Raw genomic sequence first — 16,416 nt, 5'->3', positions numbered from 1 at the left:
TTTTTTTTTTCATTTTTAAATTACGTGCTTGAAACGTGCCGAAATTATTTGTTTTTTCAAAAGAGCAGATTCTTTCAAAAGAGTTTTATTTTATTTCATTGACAATCGAATATGAAATAAAGCACTTCAATGTCCCTATATCTGGACTGAATTGACTAAATTAACCCACCGGAGGTCGCATACGTGTACTTTGTACACACTTTGTAAGGGCACTTGTAAGAATGACGAAAACACGCGACTTCCCGAAGGTTAAAATGCATTTAACTTTGAAATGGTACACTGTTTAACAAAATATTACGCTTTTTTCGATTGAAAAATTTGATTTCTCAATATATTTATTTTATAAAATTTTATTCAGCAGATCCACATGCAAGTTTTTCATTATCCTTAGCGCAAAAAATGCCGTTTTTATTCCCCTAAAAAAAATCGAAACAAAAATTTTGTTGGTACAACTTATACCCACTTATAGTAATCAAAAATTTAAAGAAATTCTTTTTTCCACCTATTTTTCTAAAAAGTCCTAATCTGTGATCTACATCTTTACCGAATTGGTTTCTTCCAAATTTCTTCTCAAGATACTTTAATTTTTTCACATACCTGTTTTGTAAAACCAGCTCGCAGAATTGAATGGCAAAACAAAAATAAAACAAAATGGTATCTTTTGATGTATAGAATGCAAGAACAAAGTTTCATTCAAATAAAAAAAATGCAAAGAAAATTCGTATTTCAAAAGTGTGGATAATTTCAAAATAATTAATTTAGAAAAATCTCATTTTTTACTATTTGTTTTGGTTGAGCTATGGCACAAGCTGCTCAAAGTTGATTTCGCAATGTTTCCAATTTTTCAAAACAGTCATGATTTTACGGAAACTGCGGATGCAAAGTCGAAAACATATTTACGTAATTTTTTAATGTAAAATCAAATTTTATCCAAATATTTCTCAGTCAAAAACTAAATATTGCCCAAGATATGTGAAATTGTCTGATCTTTAAAAAAATCAGGATGGGTAAACATGGACACTACGCTTTAGAGGTCGAAAATTGAAGTTTACCTTTAAAAAACGGCTGTAACATAGGAAACGGTGCACTGTATCAACAAATCTCAAACATTTTTTGCCCTAGCTGAGCCATACCTTACAAGATGGCATTTTTTGTCCCCTAAAACATACCTAAAAAATAAATAATCCAAAAATAGTGTTTTCGAGAAACTCAAGTGACAAAAAGTTCACTTAAAAATCAGCTTTTTTCAGCAATGCACTGTAGTCCAGATCGCAAAATTAAGTAGAAAATGGATTTTCCGAAAAATGGTGACGTTTTGGAGCTTTGGTGTCTTCAGAAGAGTTGTTGCAAATGGAAAGGGTCAACTTTTGGTTTGGTTTAAAATTAGGGTGGTTCACGATTAGGGTGATTTTGAAAATCTAACTTTTCAGGAATATTTTTGGGAATTTTTATGTCTTCTAAAAAGTTGTTGGGCTGGCCAATTCAAGCAACTTTGTCCAAGACACCAAAATTTTATCTCGTAATCTACGCCTTATATGACCAAATTTATAGAAAGCATCTGAGCAAACCTTCAAAAATCAGTTTTTTGAACGTGGCAATTCAGGGTTAACTTTAAGAGAAAAGTGATATTCGGAGCACTTTTAGAGCTCTACAAAACGAACATTTTCATTTTTTGACATGTCAATTTGGACTTAAGAGTCAAAAGCTACAGTCATTTTAGGGTAAAAAAGATGCAAATTTTAAACTTAAATATCTCGAAATGGCGCAAGCCAAATTTTAAGCACTAGGTTGCATTTGAAAGTGGAGATCTAGCACTACAAACGCTGAAAAAATCTCTGGGGTGTTTTTCTTTAAACTTGAGATATCTTCATTTGAAAAAGTCTAATTTTCAAGGGAAAACCATATGGGACCACCCTAACAAAATTCGAAAATTGTCCAAATATATGTTTTTCGATGTAATTTTTCCCGCTGAATCTGAATCTGCCCTCAGAATTGAGCCAAAATGTCAACAAATCGATTTTTGGTCATATTTTGGGTTTGAATGATAATTTTACATGGAAACCCAAAATATGACCAAAAATCGATTTGTTGACATTTTGGCTCAATTCTGAGGGCAGATTCAGATTCAGCGGGAAAAATTACATGGAAAAACATATATTTGGACAATTTTCGAATTTCGTTAGGGTGGTCCCATATGGGTTTCCCTTGAAAATTAGACTTTTTCAAATGAAGATATCTCAAGTTTAAAGAAAAACACCCCAGAGATTTTTTCAGCGTTTGTAAAGCTAGATTTCCTCTCTCAAATGCAACCTAGTGCTTAAAATTTGGCTTGCGCCATTTCGAGATATTTAAGTTTTAAATTTGCATCTTTTTTACCCTAAAATGGCTGTAGCTTTTGACTCTTAAGTCCAAATTGACATGTCGAAAAATGAAAATGTTCGTTTTGTAGAGCTCTAAAAGTGCTCCGAATATCACTTTTCTCTAAAAGTTAACTCTGAATTGCCACGTTCAAAAAACTGATTTTTGAAGGTTTGCTCAGATGCTTTCTATAAATTTGGTCATATAAGGCGTAGATTACGAGATAAAATTTTGGTGTCTTGGACAAAGTTGCTTGAATTGGCTAGCCCAACAACTTTTTAGAAGACATAAAAATTCCCAAAAATATTCCTGAAAAGTTAGATTTTAAAAATCACCCTAATCGTGAACCACCCTAATTTTAAACCAAACCAAAAGTTGACCCTTTCCATTTGCAACAACTCTTCTGAAGACACCAAAGCTCCAAAACGTCACCATTTTTCGGAAAATACATTTTCCACTTAATTTTGCGATCTGGACCACTCTGCAATGTCCTTACTAATGATTACAACTTAAGTGAAGACACCAAATCAATCAAAATTATTTTCTCGCCATTTTTGTATGGACAGCTGTTACATTTGTATGGAGAAATATGTGGACGAACCGATGACAAGAAATCGTCGCTTGTGTGCTATCTTGTGACAAGTCATATCTTTTTACAGAAGACGTGTCACAAGATAGTACGCAAGCGATGAAACGTTTTCGTTGGTCACAGGGAAGGTACCAAGGTAAGTTTCAAGCAGATAAAAAAATCAAAAAATATCGCAGAGAAGTGCTCTGTTTCGAATAAATATATCATGAACATTTTCAAAATTTATCCTGAAATTTGATTTGGTCAAAAATAGGTTTTTATGCCACGCTGATTTACAGATACCGATAGCTGATAACACTCCAGTTTGATCATCATTTGTGTAAGTTTCTGCTCTCTCCTCCGATGCGCAAGTAATGTTGTACTTTGAAAATTTGATACATACGATACCTGAAAAGAAAAGGAAGAAATATTGATTGTATGAATTATGAATATTTAATCGAAAATCCAGTATACGGGTGAGTAAAAAATAGTGGAAAACACTTCCAGAACGCAAATCCAATTACATTACAATTTTCCAAAGTCTTTTGAAAGTCATCCGCGACTCCCTTTCAGAAAAGATGAACTCAGCGGATTGTTCCATTCGAGCTTTCACTTAATCAAAAACTTTTTAACGAATTCTCGTAACCTTAGGAACCTGCTCCATCAACAAACACTTCAAACAAAATTTATTCAAGACTGCTTTCTAGCAAGGACGGAGCACTATGAATTTAATAAATCACGAATCAATCAACCCCTGGCCCTACTTTCGTCCTTCGTCCCTCATAGTGTAAAAAAATAAGCTATCACTCATGCAAATTCATTTTCCCAGAATGAGAGAGGGGAAAAAACAGCAGTATACTTCCTATACTGCCCCTGATCGCATAAATGTCCCATATGCATTTTCATCGTTTTTGAGTTAATGATGCAGTTTTGTTCAAAATCGAATGATCTTTCAGAAAAGCCTATAACATCCAGTACTTTGTTCTAGAAATCAGGAGGAAATCCAGTTTTTTCGCGGAAACTTAACACGTAGCCTTATGTATGGGACAAACTTCAAATGCGTTTTTCTCAGCTTGCTGTTTTTGCATATGGGACATTTATGCGAACATGCGAACATGGGCAGTATAGGACTTACAAAGGGAAATCCACACATTGTTCCTTTTTTCGGGTATATTTCTTACTAGGGTAAATGTTTCTATTTCGAGACTTTTGTCATTGTTCGCAAGAAATTGCGTTCACTGTATAAATTAGATCCACAACCACCCCCAAACTCTGTGCGTACGAGTTGCCACAGAAGCGCCTTTTTTTTGCCCAATCTTATTCCCCATTCAACAGAAAAGAAAGAATGAAAGCTTTCTCTCCCTTTTCCCATTGTTGTACTTGCTTTTCCCATTCAAGTATGCTCGTTACGTCCTTGTCCCGAAATACCCCACAATTTGGCGGTTTGTCGTTCCAACCATATTCTCCACAAAAGAGCTTTCTTAACTTTTTTTTCTCCCTCAAAAGAATGGCTCTTTTTTGCTTCCTCAGATTAGTTTTGCTTTTACCCTCTTATTCTTCCTTTCTAATAACAGCCGTAATGCCCCGACGAAAGCTTTGCCATGTAAGATTGCTGTGTGGAGGGGACCGCCACTTGTCAGGTAGGCAGGTCCTTGCCGAGCGATCCAATATCCTAGAATGGTGGTGACGAGGACCATGTGGGTGGTCGGTGGGTGGAAATGGGACCATTATGCGACACATCTAATAAATCATCCCAAGTTCACCCAGACGGTTGGCCGGAGACGGAGGGGAGCCAGCGCGTGTCCACGTTGGTCAAAATATTTTTGGACCATTCTTTTTGTTCTTTTTGACCAATGTTTGAATTGATTGTGATCGGATATTAAGGGGAGGTGCTTGGAAACACTCAGGTGGATGCATTTATTTTTTATTTTACTACTGAACAATGGAAAATGAGTAAAATCACTGCTATAAAAGCTACTGAAGTTCAAGAAAACATGTCATCAGTTAAAATTAGTGGATCTGAATTCAATCATTCAAGCAAAATATGCTTTATTTGTCACAATGGCTGGGCATTAAAAAAATATATTTTCCATAGATAAAGCTTTGAAAAACTCATAATCAGCAATTCCTTACGAAAACAGCATGTTCGAAAAAAAGGTTCTCCAATCGAGCTCAAATTTTTTCTGGACTTTCCTTCAAAATTCAAATCTCCGAATCCTTTTAATGAAACTTCACCATTTTACATATGTGTGTGTGGTCCAATCCAATACCCGCTAACCGGTAGCGAAATTATGGGAAAGTATAATTTGTATCAGTCTGTGTATATGCCGAATGCTGATACAGCTTATCTCAGTCCCGGGTATTAGGTGGTGATAGCCCTCGCGCTGCTTCCAACGACCCATTTCAGAATGACAGAGCTCCTTGCGGTCCAATTCCGAGGTCGCTGGGCATTGTTTGGCCCCGCCTAAACATAGAAGCAAGCATCTGAAGGAAACTCGATCTATATTTAGACTTCTAATCCCCTCAGGCAAATCAGGGATCAGCGTGTATTTAATAATATGAGAAGAAGAGATAACATGTTTCAACACTACGGATCAATTCACTGCTAGAGTGTAAACCTTCTGATGGCCGACTGCTTAGCGTCCCAGACCACCACCAATCCAAAGGTGTGAGTTCGAATCCCACCTGATTCATTTTAGTTTTTATTAATTTAATTCCTGATTCCAAATTTCAAAGGTTCCGACCGGGATTTGATCTCTGAACCTTCTGCTTGGGAGACAGAAGCCGTAACCATTAAGCCACGGAGCCGGTAACTTCACCATTTTACATATGTTACGTAAAATTGTTCGATTTTTTTGCAAAAATCACTATTTTTTTCTAAAAATCATATCTTAAAGGCAGATTTTTTGACCATACTTCCTTACTTAATCTCGAAAATCAAAAAATACGTATTTTAGGAAATTTAGTTTTTGTGAAAAATAAGTTGATTAAAAAATATATTTTTTCCGTGTACCTATTTTTTCTCAACAATACCTACAACTTTGCCCAAGACACCAAATTGATCAAAAAACTCACTCAAAAGTTACAACTGTACCATTTTTGTATGAAGAGCTGAGCAGTTCTCTCAGATTTCGGTCATTCGATTTTTGTTGTATTTTTTAATCCGACTGAAACTTTTTTGGTACCTTCGGTATGCCCAAAGAAGCCATTTTGCATCATTAGTTTGTCCATATACTTTTCCATACAAATTTTTCAGCTGTCCATACAAAACGATGTAGGATAATCTGTATCTTTTGAAGGAATTTTTTGATCGATTTGGTGTCTTCGGCAAAGTTGTAGGTATGGATACGGACTACACTGGAAAAAAATGATACGCGATAAAAAATTTTTTGGTGTTTTTTTTTATTTAACTTTTTGTCACTAAAACTTGCTTTGTAAAAAAAAATACTATTTTTATTTTTTTTATATGTTTTAGAGAACATCAGATGCCAACTTTTCAGAAATTTCCAGGATGTGCAAAAAATTTTTGACCGAGTTATGAATTTTTGAATCAATACTGATTTTTTCAAAAAATCGAAACATTGGTCGCAAAAATTTTTCAACTTCATTTTTCGATGTAAAATTAAATTTGGAATCAAAAAGTACTTTAGTGAAATTTTGATAAGGTGCACCGTTTTCAAGTTATAGTCATTTTCAGATAACTTTTTTGAAAATAGCTGCAGTTTTTTTTAAATTAGTGCACATGTTTGCCCACTTTTGAAAAAAATATTTTTGAAAAGCTGAGAAAACTCTCCATATTTTGCTTTTTTGAACTTTGTTAAAACGACCCTTAGTTGCTGAGATATTGCCATGCAAAGGTTTAAAAACAGGAAAATTTATGTTTTCTAAGTCTCACCCAAACAACCCATCATTTTCTAATGTCGATATCTCAGCAACTAATGGTCCGTTTTTCAATGTTAAAATATGAAACATTTGTAAAATTTTCTGATCGATTCGAAAAAAATATTTTCAAAATGTTTAAACCAAGACTAACATTTCAAAAGGGTCAAAAATTAAATATTACGCCCTTTTAAAATGTAAGTCCTAGTTTAAAAATTTTGATAATATTTTTTCGAAAAGATCGGCAAATTTCACAAATGTTTCATATTTTAACATTGAAAATCGGACCATTAGTTGCTGAGATATCGACATTAGAAAATGGTGGGTTGTTTGAGTGAGACTTAGAAAACATCAATTTTCCTGTTTTTAAACCTTTGCATGGCAATATCTCAGCAACTAAGGGTCGTATTAACAAAGTTCAAAAAAGCATAATATAGCGAATTTTCTCAACTTTTCAAAAATATTTTTTTCAAAAGTGGGCAAACATGTGCAATAAATTAAAAAAAATAAAAGCTGCAACTTATTTCAAAAAAGTTACCTGAAAATGACTATAACTTGAAAACGGTGCACCTTATCAAAATTTCACTAAAGTACTTTTTGATTGCAAATTTGATTTTACATCGAAAAATGAAGTTAAAAAATTTTTGCGACCAATATTCCGATTTTTTGAAAAAATCAGTAATGATTCAAAAATTCATAACTCGGTCAAAGATTTTTTGCACAACCTGGAAATTTCTGAAAAGTTGGCAAATCAACTTTTAGTGACAAAAAAATAAATAAAAAATCACCAAAATATTTTACCGTGTATCATTTTTTTCCAGTGTAGTCCGTATCCATACCTACAACTTTGCCGAAGACACCAAATCGATCAAAAAATTCCTTCAAAAGATACAGATTTTTGAATTTCATGCATCATTTTTGTATGAACAGCCGAATTAAAAAATACAACAAAAATCGAATGACCGAAATCTGAGAGAACTGCTGAGATGGCATACTCAATATGCATAATTTAATTCATCAGTTGCTCTGCTTTTTGTGTTATTTAAGATTGATTGACGTGAAACTTTTTACAAAAATAACTTTTCTAAACTCTCCTACTGTAAACAAGCATTTAATTACAGAATAAATTTCAATCCTACATAAACTGTGACAAAGTTCTTACTAACATTTCCTCCCCCGTTTGACCCCACCCATCTGCAGATGTTGGTGGTTGAAAAAACCTTTTTCCTCCTAAATTCATACGTGGAAATCAAATGTGAGGTGAAGGTGGAAGAAGGTCTGTGCAAACTTTCCCTCCGGATGTTGTTTGTAAGTAAACTTCCGGGATCCGGAAGTGAAATTAATGTGGCTCGTTTTAGAACGAGCAGGGGAACTTTTTTATAGCTCTGATGTAAAACAAAGTTGGCCATGCCGGCCCTTGGTAAGGCGGCTTATGTCAAAGTAAAAGGTTGAACTCTGTCTGGCCTACTGTGTTTTGATGTTTTAACTTTGATTTAGTTAAAAAATAATATAAATTCAAAGTCCTCAATACAACGAACTCTTGGAAACTGTTTCCCTTAAATGTCCACAACCTTCGAGTGCCCACTCATCTTAACATCACCACTCACAAGTTGTCATTTAAATTGAAGCAGATCCTCTTCCTGGACCGTTTCTTCCCAAGTGCGCTCATCGGCAGTCTACAAGACGGCACGACATGAACCAGCTTTTAGAAAATGATGCTAATAGTGGAAAGCAACCTCCCTCCTGTGCAACTCGATACAACACTCTCTGTACGTACCGCTGACAAGTACAAGAATAGTCGTCACTCTTCATGGCAGAGAAAGGCGAAGCAAGCAAGATTAATTCACCTGAAAGTTTGAAGGCTTCCAAGATTCTTTTTTAATTTTTTATTTTTTATTTTATGTTGATAATAAAATACGTCTTTTTCATAAATTGCCATTGATTTATGCAATTTATGCAAAATCTACCACCAGGAAGTGAAACTTTGTCGATATTTTCCGCATTTTTATGCAAAGCTTCCGCCGTTCGCCGCGTGGTGGCGCGCGTTCGTGCCCATGTTTAACACAACACAGCGGGGTGAGAGATTTTTTTTCACCCAACTTTTTTTTCTTGTTGGAAGCAGTGGGTGGGAAAATTGCGATTCCTTTTTCATCACTTCATTCAAAAGCTCCTGGGGGTGTCCCCATGGTGGGTGGAGGAGTGGGGAGGGTGGGGGATCAGTTGTGTCTTGAAGAAATAGGGAACAAACTCGGTCGACGGAGAGTGGTGTCGAGGAGGAAAGAAAGTTATTCTTAACTATGGAGGGCACTCTGGGAATTTAGTGTTAGATTTTTACGGGACAGTTGAGTCGGGGTTGGTGGATTTGGAGTCGGAGAAGCCAGAGTCTGTTGATTGTTAACAACTTTGTACGGGAGTTTTGTTGGAGTGGAATTCTTTTTTAAAGCTGAAGTCGGAGTAAGAGTCAGAGTCACTCAATCCTCGCAAGCCTACATTTCCGACTCCGACTCGAAGTCGTGAAAAAGTTTCCCGATAACTATCGATTGAAGATACCACGTAAAAAAATTGACAGTTCTCGACCTTACGAAACACCCTACGAAATCGGGTTAACAAAAGCAACAACTAGAGGGTGACGATTCTCGAGATTTTGAATTTCCCGGGAATCGAGAGTTGAATTTGGCAATTTCCCGGGAATTCCCGGGACCCGGGAGTTTTTTTTAGTATGCCAGTATTGCTAACAATTTAAAAAGGAAAGGTCATAAATTTGTTTCTTTTCAATGAATTCAGTTACAATTCATTCATACTTATTTAAAGAAAAGTTTATTTAATAGCCTCATTATTTCGAGGAACTATTTAAACCTTTAGATATTTTTTTATGAATCTGCAAATACAAGATCGTTGTTTGAGCTTTTAGTAACTCAAAATTGTAGTTTAAAATGTTTACGAGTCTTAATTCGCACAGAGTGATTTTTCAAAAGTTGCACAAGCTTGTTGCATGAACTTGTTATTAGATTTTTGTGAAATAAAAAAATAGCAAATATATTATTTCCCAGTATCGGGATTTTTGCAATATGACACATAACAACTCAAAACAACAATTTTAAATTGATGTTGTTTTCTTTTTTAAGGTCAACTGAAAATATTCATTAAAGAAATAATTACATTTATCAGGAAAACCCAAATGTTCACAATTGGTGGACCTTAACAAAGATTAAGGCAATCTTTACAAATTGCCAGAGATTTTTCTTCCAGAATATATTCTAATACATATTGAGGTTGATGCGAAACACTAAATGACTTATTGACATCAAAAATGAAATTGCTATGCTCGAGAGAGGATAATGGAAATTTAACTGTTTGAAAAGAGTTTTCCCTTTTACAAATAATAAAAAAAAAACTTTATAATTTATTTCTGGGATGTAACTGCTAAGTATGCTTTAAGGTAAATTTCAGGGTTTACATTTTTTGGGCTTGTCTCAATTATAGTTATTGGAACATTCGACAAGTTAACATCCAATGTTTGCAACCATTTCGAATTTTTCGAATGTTTTTCTGATTAGTTTATAAAATTTTGCTTCAATATTTCCAACAACCAGTTAGCCGATTTAGTATGACCGAATAGACCGATTAAATTGGGTTGAGTCAGATTTTCTTTTTTTTACAGACTAAATCGGTAAAAAATCGGCAGTCATTGAAATCGAACCCTGGTGACGAGTTTGCTGGCAAACTCGGTTTGCTTTTGAACCTTCATTCGTGTTTGACCTTGAACACTGTTCTGTTTGAAATAGGGTTCGTCGGGTTCGCCGAACAAATGTTTGAACCCGTGTCTTATTTGACTGATTTCGACAACCGATTTTCCACCAGACGCCGATTCGTTGGCCAACGAGTCGGCCGAAACCACCCGACTAGACCCGACTAAGTTATGCGAATTGTCGGATTTTTTTACGGGGTAGTCTAGAAAAGGGTTTAAACTTGGTCTTAACGGAACTGTCAAAAGGGTTCTTTAGATTCTTTAGATCAATAGTTCTAAGAAAAACTTCTGGAGTCCACACAGTAGTGTGCAATAATGGTCCAATAAACCAAATTTCCAGTTTTTCTTTTTGGGTGTTTTTGAAACCGCCTTGAGTCAGGGGTATTAAAAAACACCCAAAAAGCAAAAACTGAAAATTTGGTTTATTGGACCTTTTCAAAAAAAAATTCCAGATTTTGTTTTTTTTCATGTGAGTGATTGTAGAGAGGTCTACAAAATGTTCGACCTGGAATTTGTATTGCTTTGGATCAGTGGAAAATCATAGATCCACCAAGAGGATTCAGCTAATGGGTAAGGATTGTTCAATTGTTAACTTTTTAATGCAGCATAGTTATTAATAAATGAGCTGCAATTAAAAATTCACAATGATGAATTCCAAACAACTAACAAGTTCCAACACCTGCCATCATTCAGTAAGTGATGTTTAAACGCGTCGGTAGAGTTAAATCCGCTTCCGGCGAAGAATTGTTTGGTCGTCTCTTCGCAAATGTTTCGCGCCTTTTCGCCCTCATCGGAGTGGATGCTCTGGATCCCAAGTTCCGTTTTAAACTTCTTACGATGTACCCGGTGCTGGCAGCACTTATCGCTGCCACCGAGGTTCTGTACTTTCTCGGGAGCACACGATCTGACATGATTCAGTTTATGGTCACTTTGCCGTATGCAAGCTTTGCCACCCAGGGAATCCATACGTTGGCACTGACTTTGATGAACCCCGCGAGCTTCAGCTCACTGCACGCGAAATCGTACGAGATATTTAAGGTGCTCAACGAGAACCACGGCAATCGATCGATCCTGGCCAGGCCACTACGGATTGGGACGGTGATCCAAAGCTTGATGACCACTCTTTACGTAGTTATTCTGGTGTTCATACTGTTCTTGCCACTAGCGGCTTGGTGGATCGCCGGACAGAAAATTCTCATACTGCTGTTCCGCTTGCCCGGTGTAGACGAAAGATGTACGGAAGGATTCCTAGAAACCATGGCACTTCACGTGGCCTTGCTTCCAATAGCTTTTTGTGGATTCCTTGGAATCGATTGCTTGTTTCTGGCACTGATCGTGCCCGTTGTGGCCTTTGTGGACGCGATGGCCAACGAAATGGACGAGTTGAACCAGCTGCTACAGTCACCGGAGTCCAGCCAAGGCCACGAAATTCGATCCCAGTTGATCCGTCTTGTGCAACTGCATCAACTGTTGATCAAGTACGAACTAACTCTAGAAGAACACTACAATGTTGTGGTTTTCGTCAAAATTGGAGCAATCGTGTTCGGAATGATCAGCACGATTTTGGTGATGTTTAATGTTCGGGATATCATGGCGTTCGTCTTCACAATCGTCCTGTTTGAACAACTTACGCAATACTGCCTGCTAGGGGCAGTTATTAGCTCCAAGGTGATCGTCAAATCAGAAGCACTTCATAAACTGACAACTTTTCCATCTCGTAGAACAATCAACTGATCGACCATCTGTACGACATCAAGTGGTATCTGCTACCAGCTGGACAGGCCAAACATCTCGTGCTGATGCTGGAACGAGCCCAGAATGCTCCCACTCTGACCGTTGGAAAGTTTGCTACTCTCAACTTGGAGCTTTACGATAACATCATGAAAAAAGTTTATTCTTACGTCATGTTGCTGGCGACTTTTTTGGAACAGTAATGATTCGTGTTAATGGTGAATACAGTATATTCTACTAATGAGAAATTAAAATTCAATTTGTCCATAGTTTTTTTTTTATTTGGCTTGATCTTGTTGCTGGCCTTCCCAATGACTGAAGAAGACTAATATCTTAGCAACTGATGGTCTAATTTTTAATTTTAAAAATATAACGTTTGTGAAATTTTCCAATCTCCTCGAATAAAATATTTTGATGATTTAAGCCATTTGAAATGTTGGGCTTGATTTCTAAATTTTCAAAAAACATTGTTTTGAGGAGTTTGAGGAAGAATTTTACAAATGTTTCATGTTTAACAAGAAAGTTGCTGAGATATTGGTATTAGAAAATAAGGGAATGGTGGAGTGGGACTACGAAACTTCCATTTTCCTGGTTCTTTTTCTCTTAATTTTAATGATGGTTATTAGAGGGTGACGAGCGGGAATTCCCGGGAAAAAAATCCCGGGAAATCGATCATTTTTGGACCTCTCGATTCCCGGGAAATTTGGTCGAGACTCCCGGGAAATTTTATTCTTATAAATATGAAAGCCAAATTATATAAACTAATCAGAAAACCATTTGAAAAAATCGAAATTGTCCAGAACATTGAGTGTTCAATGATCGATACTTAAGTTCAAATAAACCAATGCTTTTATAATCTTCTTATTTAGAAAGTGTAAATTTTAACTTGTCAAAAATTCCAATAACTATAATTGAGTGTAAACAAAAGTTACATTGAAGCATACTTTGCAGGTACACCCCAGAAATGAAAAACTCAAGTTTTTTTAAATATTATTTCAATTTATTATTTCTAAGAAGGAAAAGCATTTTAAAAATAAGTTCATTTTCTATATCATCTCTCGAGCATAGCCTTATAATTTTGTTTTTTTTATTCTAAGTAAGTTAATTTCGCTGCATCAAGGTAATTTCCTTTTTGATGTCAATAGTAGTATTGGGTTTAGCATCAACCTCAATATTAAATAACATTTTGGAAAAATAACTCTGCAACTCTTTGTAATGTTTAGGTCCGCCAATTGTTAAAATTCTGGTTTTCCGGATAACTGTTAATATTTCTTCATTTAATATTTACAGTTGGCCCAAGAAGGAAAAACAATTTTAAATTGTTGTTTTGAGTCGTTATTTATAAAATTGCAAAAATAAAGATACTGGGAAATTATATATTAGCTAATTTTAAATTTTTAAAAATCTAATAACAAGTTCATGCAAAAAGCTTCAGAATTCAGAAAAAATATATCAAAATGTAGAACTGTGAACTATAAAACGAGGCTACTTAAATTAACGTTTCATTGAATAAGTTTGAATTAATTGTAACTGAATTAGTTTATAACATAACATGTTACTGAACAAATTTATCACATTTCTGTTAAATTATTGGCACTATTGCAAAGTTTAAAAAAACTCCCGGGTCCCGGGAATTCCCGGGAAATAGCAAAATACAACTCTCGATTCCCGGGAAATTGAAAATCTCGAGAATCGTCACCCTCTAATGGTTATGGACACATGGACACTGTTTAAATAAAATCTAAAAACTGTAAATATTTAGACGAAAACTTCAACTTCAAGTGACCATATCTCGAAAATGGTGCATCTTACCTGAATTTCTGTAAATAGCAACATGTTGCAAAAAGTTCAAAACACCAAATTTCACGGAACGTGAAAAATGTTAAAATAACTCTGAAAATCTCATGTTTAAATCACAGAAACAACTTTTATGCTTCATTATATATTATTTTTCAATAAACTAAGAAAATCTTTACTAAATTTGAACGTGACACAACAAAAATCTCTTTATTTTCAAAAATGTTTCACCTGGTTTATTAATGGGCTCTATTTATATTTTAAAATAAAATGTAGGGCATGCGTATTCTCATTAATTGAATTGCTTTTTTAATATTCGACTTATAAAGCTAAAAAGTTTTCGCGGATTTACTCCTGTTTTATCAGTTTACATTTTATTATATTTCATATCATAGCAAAATTCAACAATCTTGTCCAGCCAAAATGAGTCAAATAGTTTGAATTTTCTGCGACATTAAGCCCATTCAAAATAATTTTTAAGGTTTTCATTTCCCTTTAAAAAAAAAAAATAATAATCAATAGACAAAAATAAAATAATTTGTAACTTTTCATTCAAAATGAGGACAGAAACATTAAAAAGGTGGTGTTTTTTTAACTTTCACGGAAATCATCTACCCAAATAATCAAATATCGTTAAAATTAAACAGGACTCAGGCAAAAATCTGAATGTTTTCAACAGATGATACTCATCATTTTATTTTGAGTAAAATAAAGCTTGATTCTTTTAATTTCCTCTGAACTTAATAATTTTACCTTTCAAATAAAATAGTACCGTCAACTGGGGTGAATTGGGACACATGGGGCGAATTGGGACAGCAGTTGTAACCATTTTAGTGCACAATATTTTTATTTTTCTGGTTGGTTTCGGATAGAACAGACTCAGACCAACAAAATGTGTACACCCATTTCCAAATTTTCCCGATTCGCCCCAGATGACGGTAGTAAAATTTTTACTTAAAATATTACTAAATTTAGTACGTTTCTAAAAAATAGAAAAATCTGAACAATTCTTTAAATGGTTCATATCAAGCTTTTCAATTGAAAACTAATAAAATTTACTTGAATAGTTTTTATGGTTGAAGTATTTATTATGATGTTGTTTGAAAATAAAAAGATTTGAGAAAATTAATAAATTTCAATAATATCACACCGTCCGCGAAATCGTCAAAATTAACTGACTCTATATTAGTAATTGAACAAGGGTATTCACTCGCTTAATTCTACAGTAGTCATTATTTTTTTTCCTACATAAATTTGAATTTTGGCCGATTTTAGCGTGACATACTTTATGGATGACGCCCTACACAATTTCGATAAAGGTAGATTTTGATTAGCAATTTTGAAAAATCGTTATTTTTTTTAAACCTACGACTTTACAAACAAAAAAATCCGGGTGAGGCCCAAACATTCCTACGACATCGCTTTTTGTTGGGACACCCTAAATTTCAGTCCTCGACGTCAAGGGAAATAATGATTTCTCACTGGCCGCCCGGGTTTTATTGGTTCGAAAAGGATTTCTTAAAACAACAGTGTTGAATCTCACGCCCGTTGATGGATAGTTTGTAACGCAGTCAGACATGCATCCGCTCTTACTTCTCTTTTAGAAGATCTTGTTTAGCTTTTCGCGATGATGCTTCCCGGCATTTTGTACCTGTGATTTGAGTACAGAGAGCCGCTATAAAGAGCTCTTGGTGCCGATGTATGTCTGAACGCGGTATTTAAGTTGAATAAGTTAACTTATTATCTTATTAATTTTTAACACCTCACTATCTCGATAGCGGTGTGCTCTCTTATACTAACTGACATTTTGGTAGTTGCGAGAAAATCGATTTTTAAACTTTTAATTACTGTTTCTGGAAAACTATTCGACAAACAATTGTTCTAACAATTTTAAAGTATGCACCTGACATTACTTAAAGACATTGTGAAATATAAAAACTTTTGAAATGCTAGAAAAATTTTGGCAGAGAAAATACGAAAAAAAATCATGCTTGCAATTGGCACAAGTGTGTTTTGGGAGGTAATTTGTATGAGTTAGCACAAACGTGCACAAACGTGGCTTTGGTACAAAAGCGTGCAAAGTAATTTTATTGTTAAAACAGTTCAAATTAGTTGTTTCAATGTTATTTTTCACGAGTTGGTTAATTTAAGCGTAAGAAAAACATTTTGTATCAAAACTTTTTTCAAACACTTATTTTAGTTTGAATTTGGTAGGAAAATTAACTTTTTGAAAAAAATAGCATTTAAATCAAAATTTTTGTATGAAAAAATTAGTGAAATTATATTTTTTATGAATATAATTGTAAAACCATCCATAATACATCAACTATGACGA

The 16,416-nt window shown here is 34.7% G+C and overlaps 1 protein-coding gene across 1 annotated transcript; it reads left to right on the top strand.

Moving 5' to 3' along the window:
* The first annotated feature begins 11,252 nt into the window (after positions 1-11,252).
* LOC120425701 (odorant receptor 67d-like) lies at positions 11,253-12,487 on the top strand. The gene is made up of 2 exons (XM_039590296.1): positions 11,253-12,221; positions 12,275-12,487. Exons 1-2 carry the CDS (start codon positions 11,253-11,255, stop codon positions 12,485-12,487), a joined length of 1,182 nt encoding a protein of 393 aa, XP_039446230.1.
* The last annotated feature ends 3,929 nt before the right edge of the window (positions 12,488-16,416 follow it).

The sequence above is a fragment of the Culex pipiens genome, chromosome 3 (genome assembly GCF_016801865.2).
Source record: "Culex pipiens pallens isolate TS chromosome 3, TS_CPP_V2, whole genome shotgun sequence".
NCBI lineage: Eukaryota > Metazoa > Arthropoda > Insecta > Diptera > Culicidae > Culex > Culex pipiens.
Note: the sequence above shows the minus strand (reverse complement) of the source record. Positions and strands in the feature narration are given on the sequence as shown.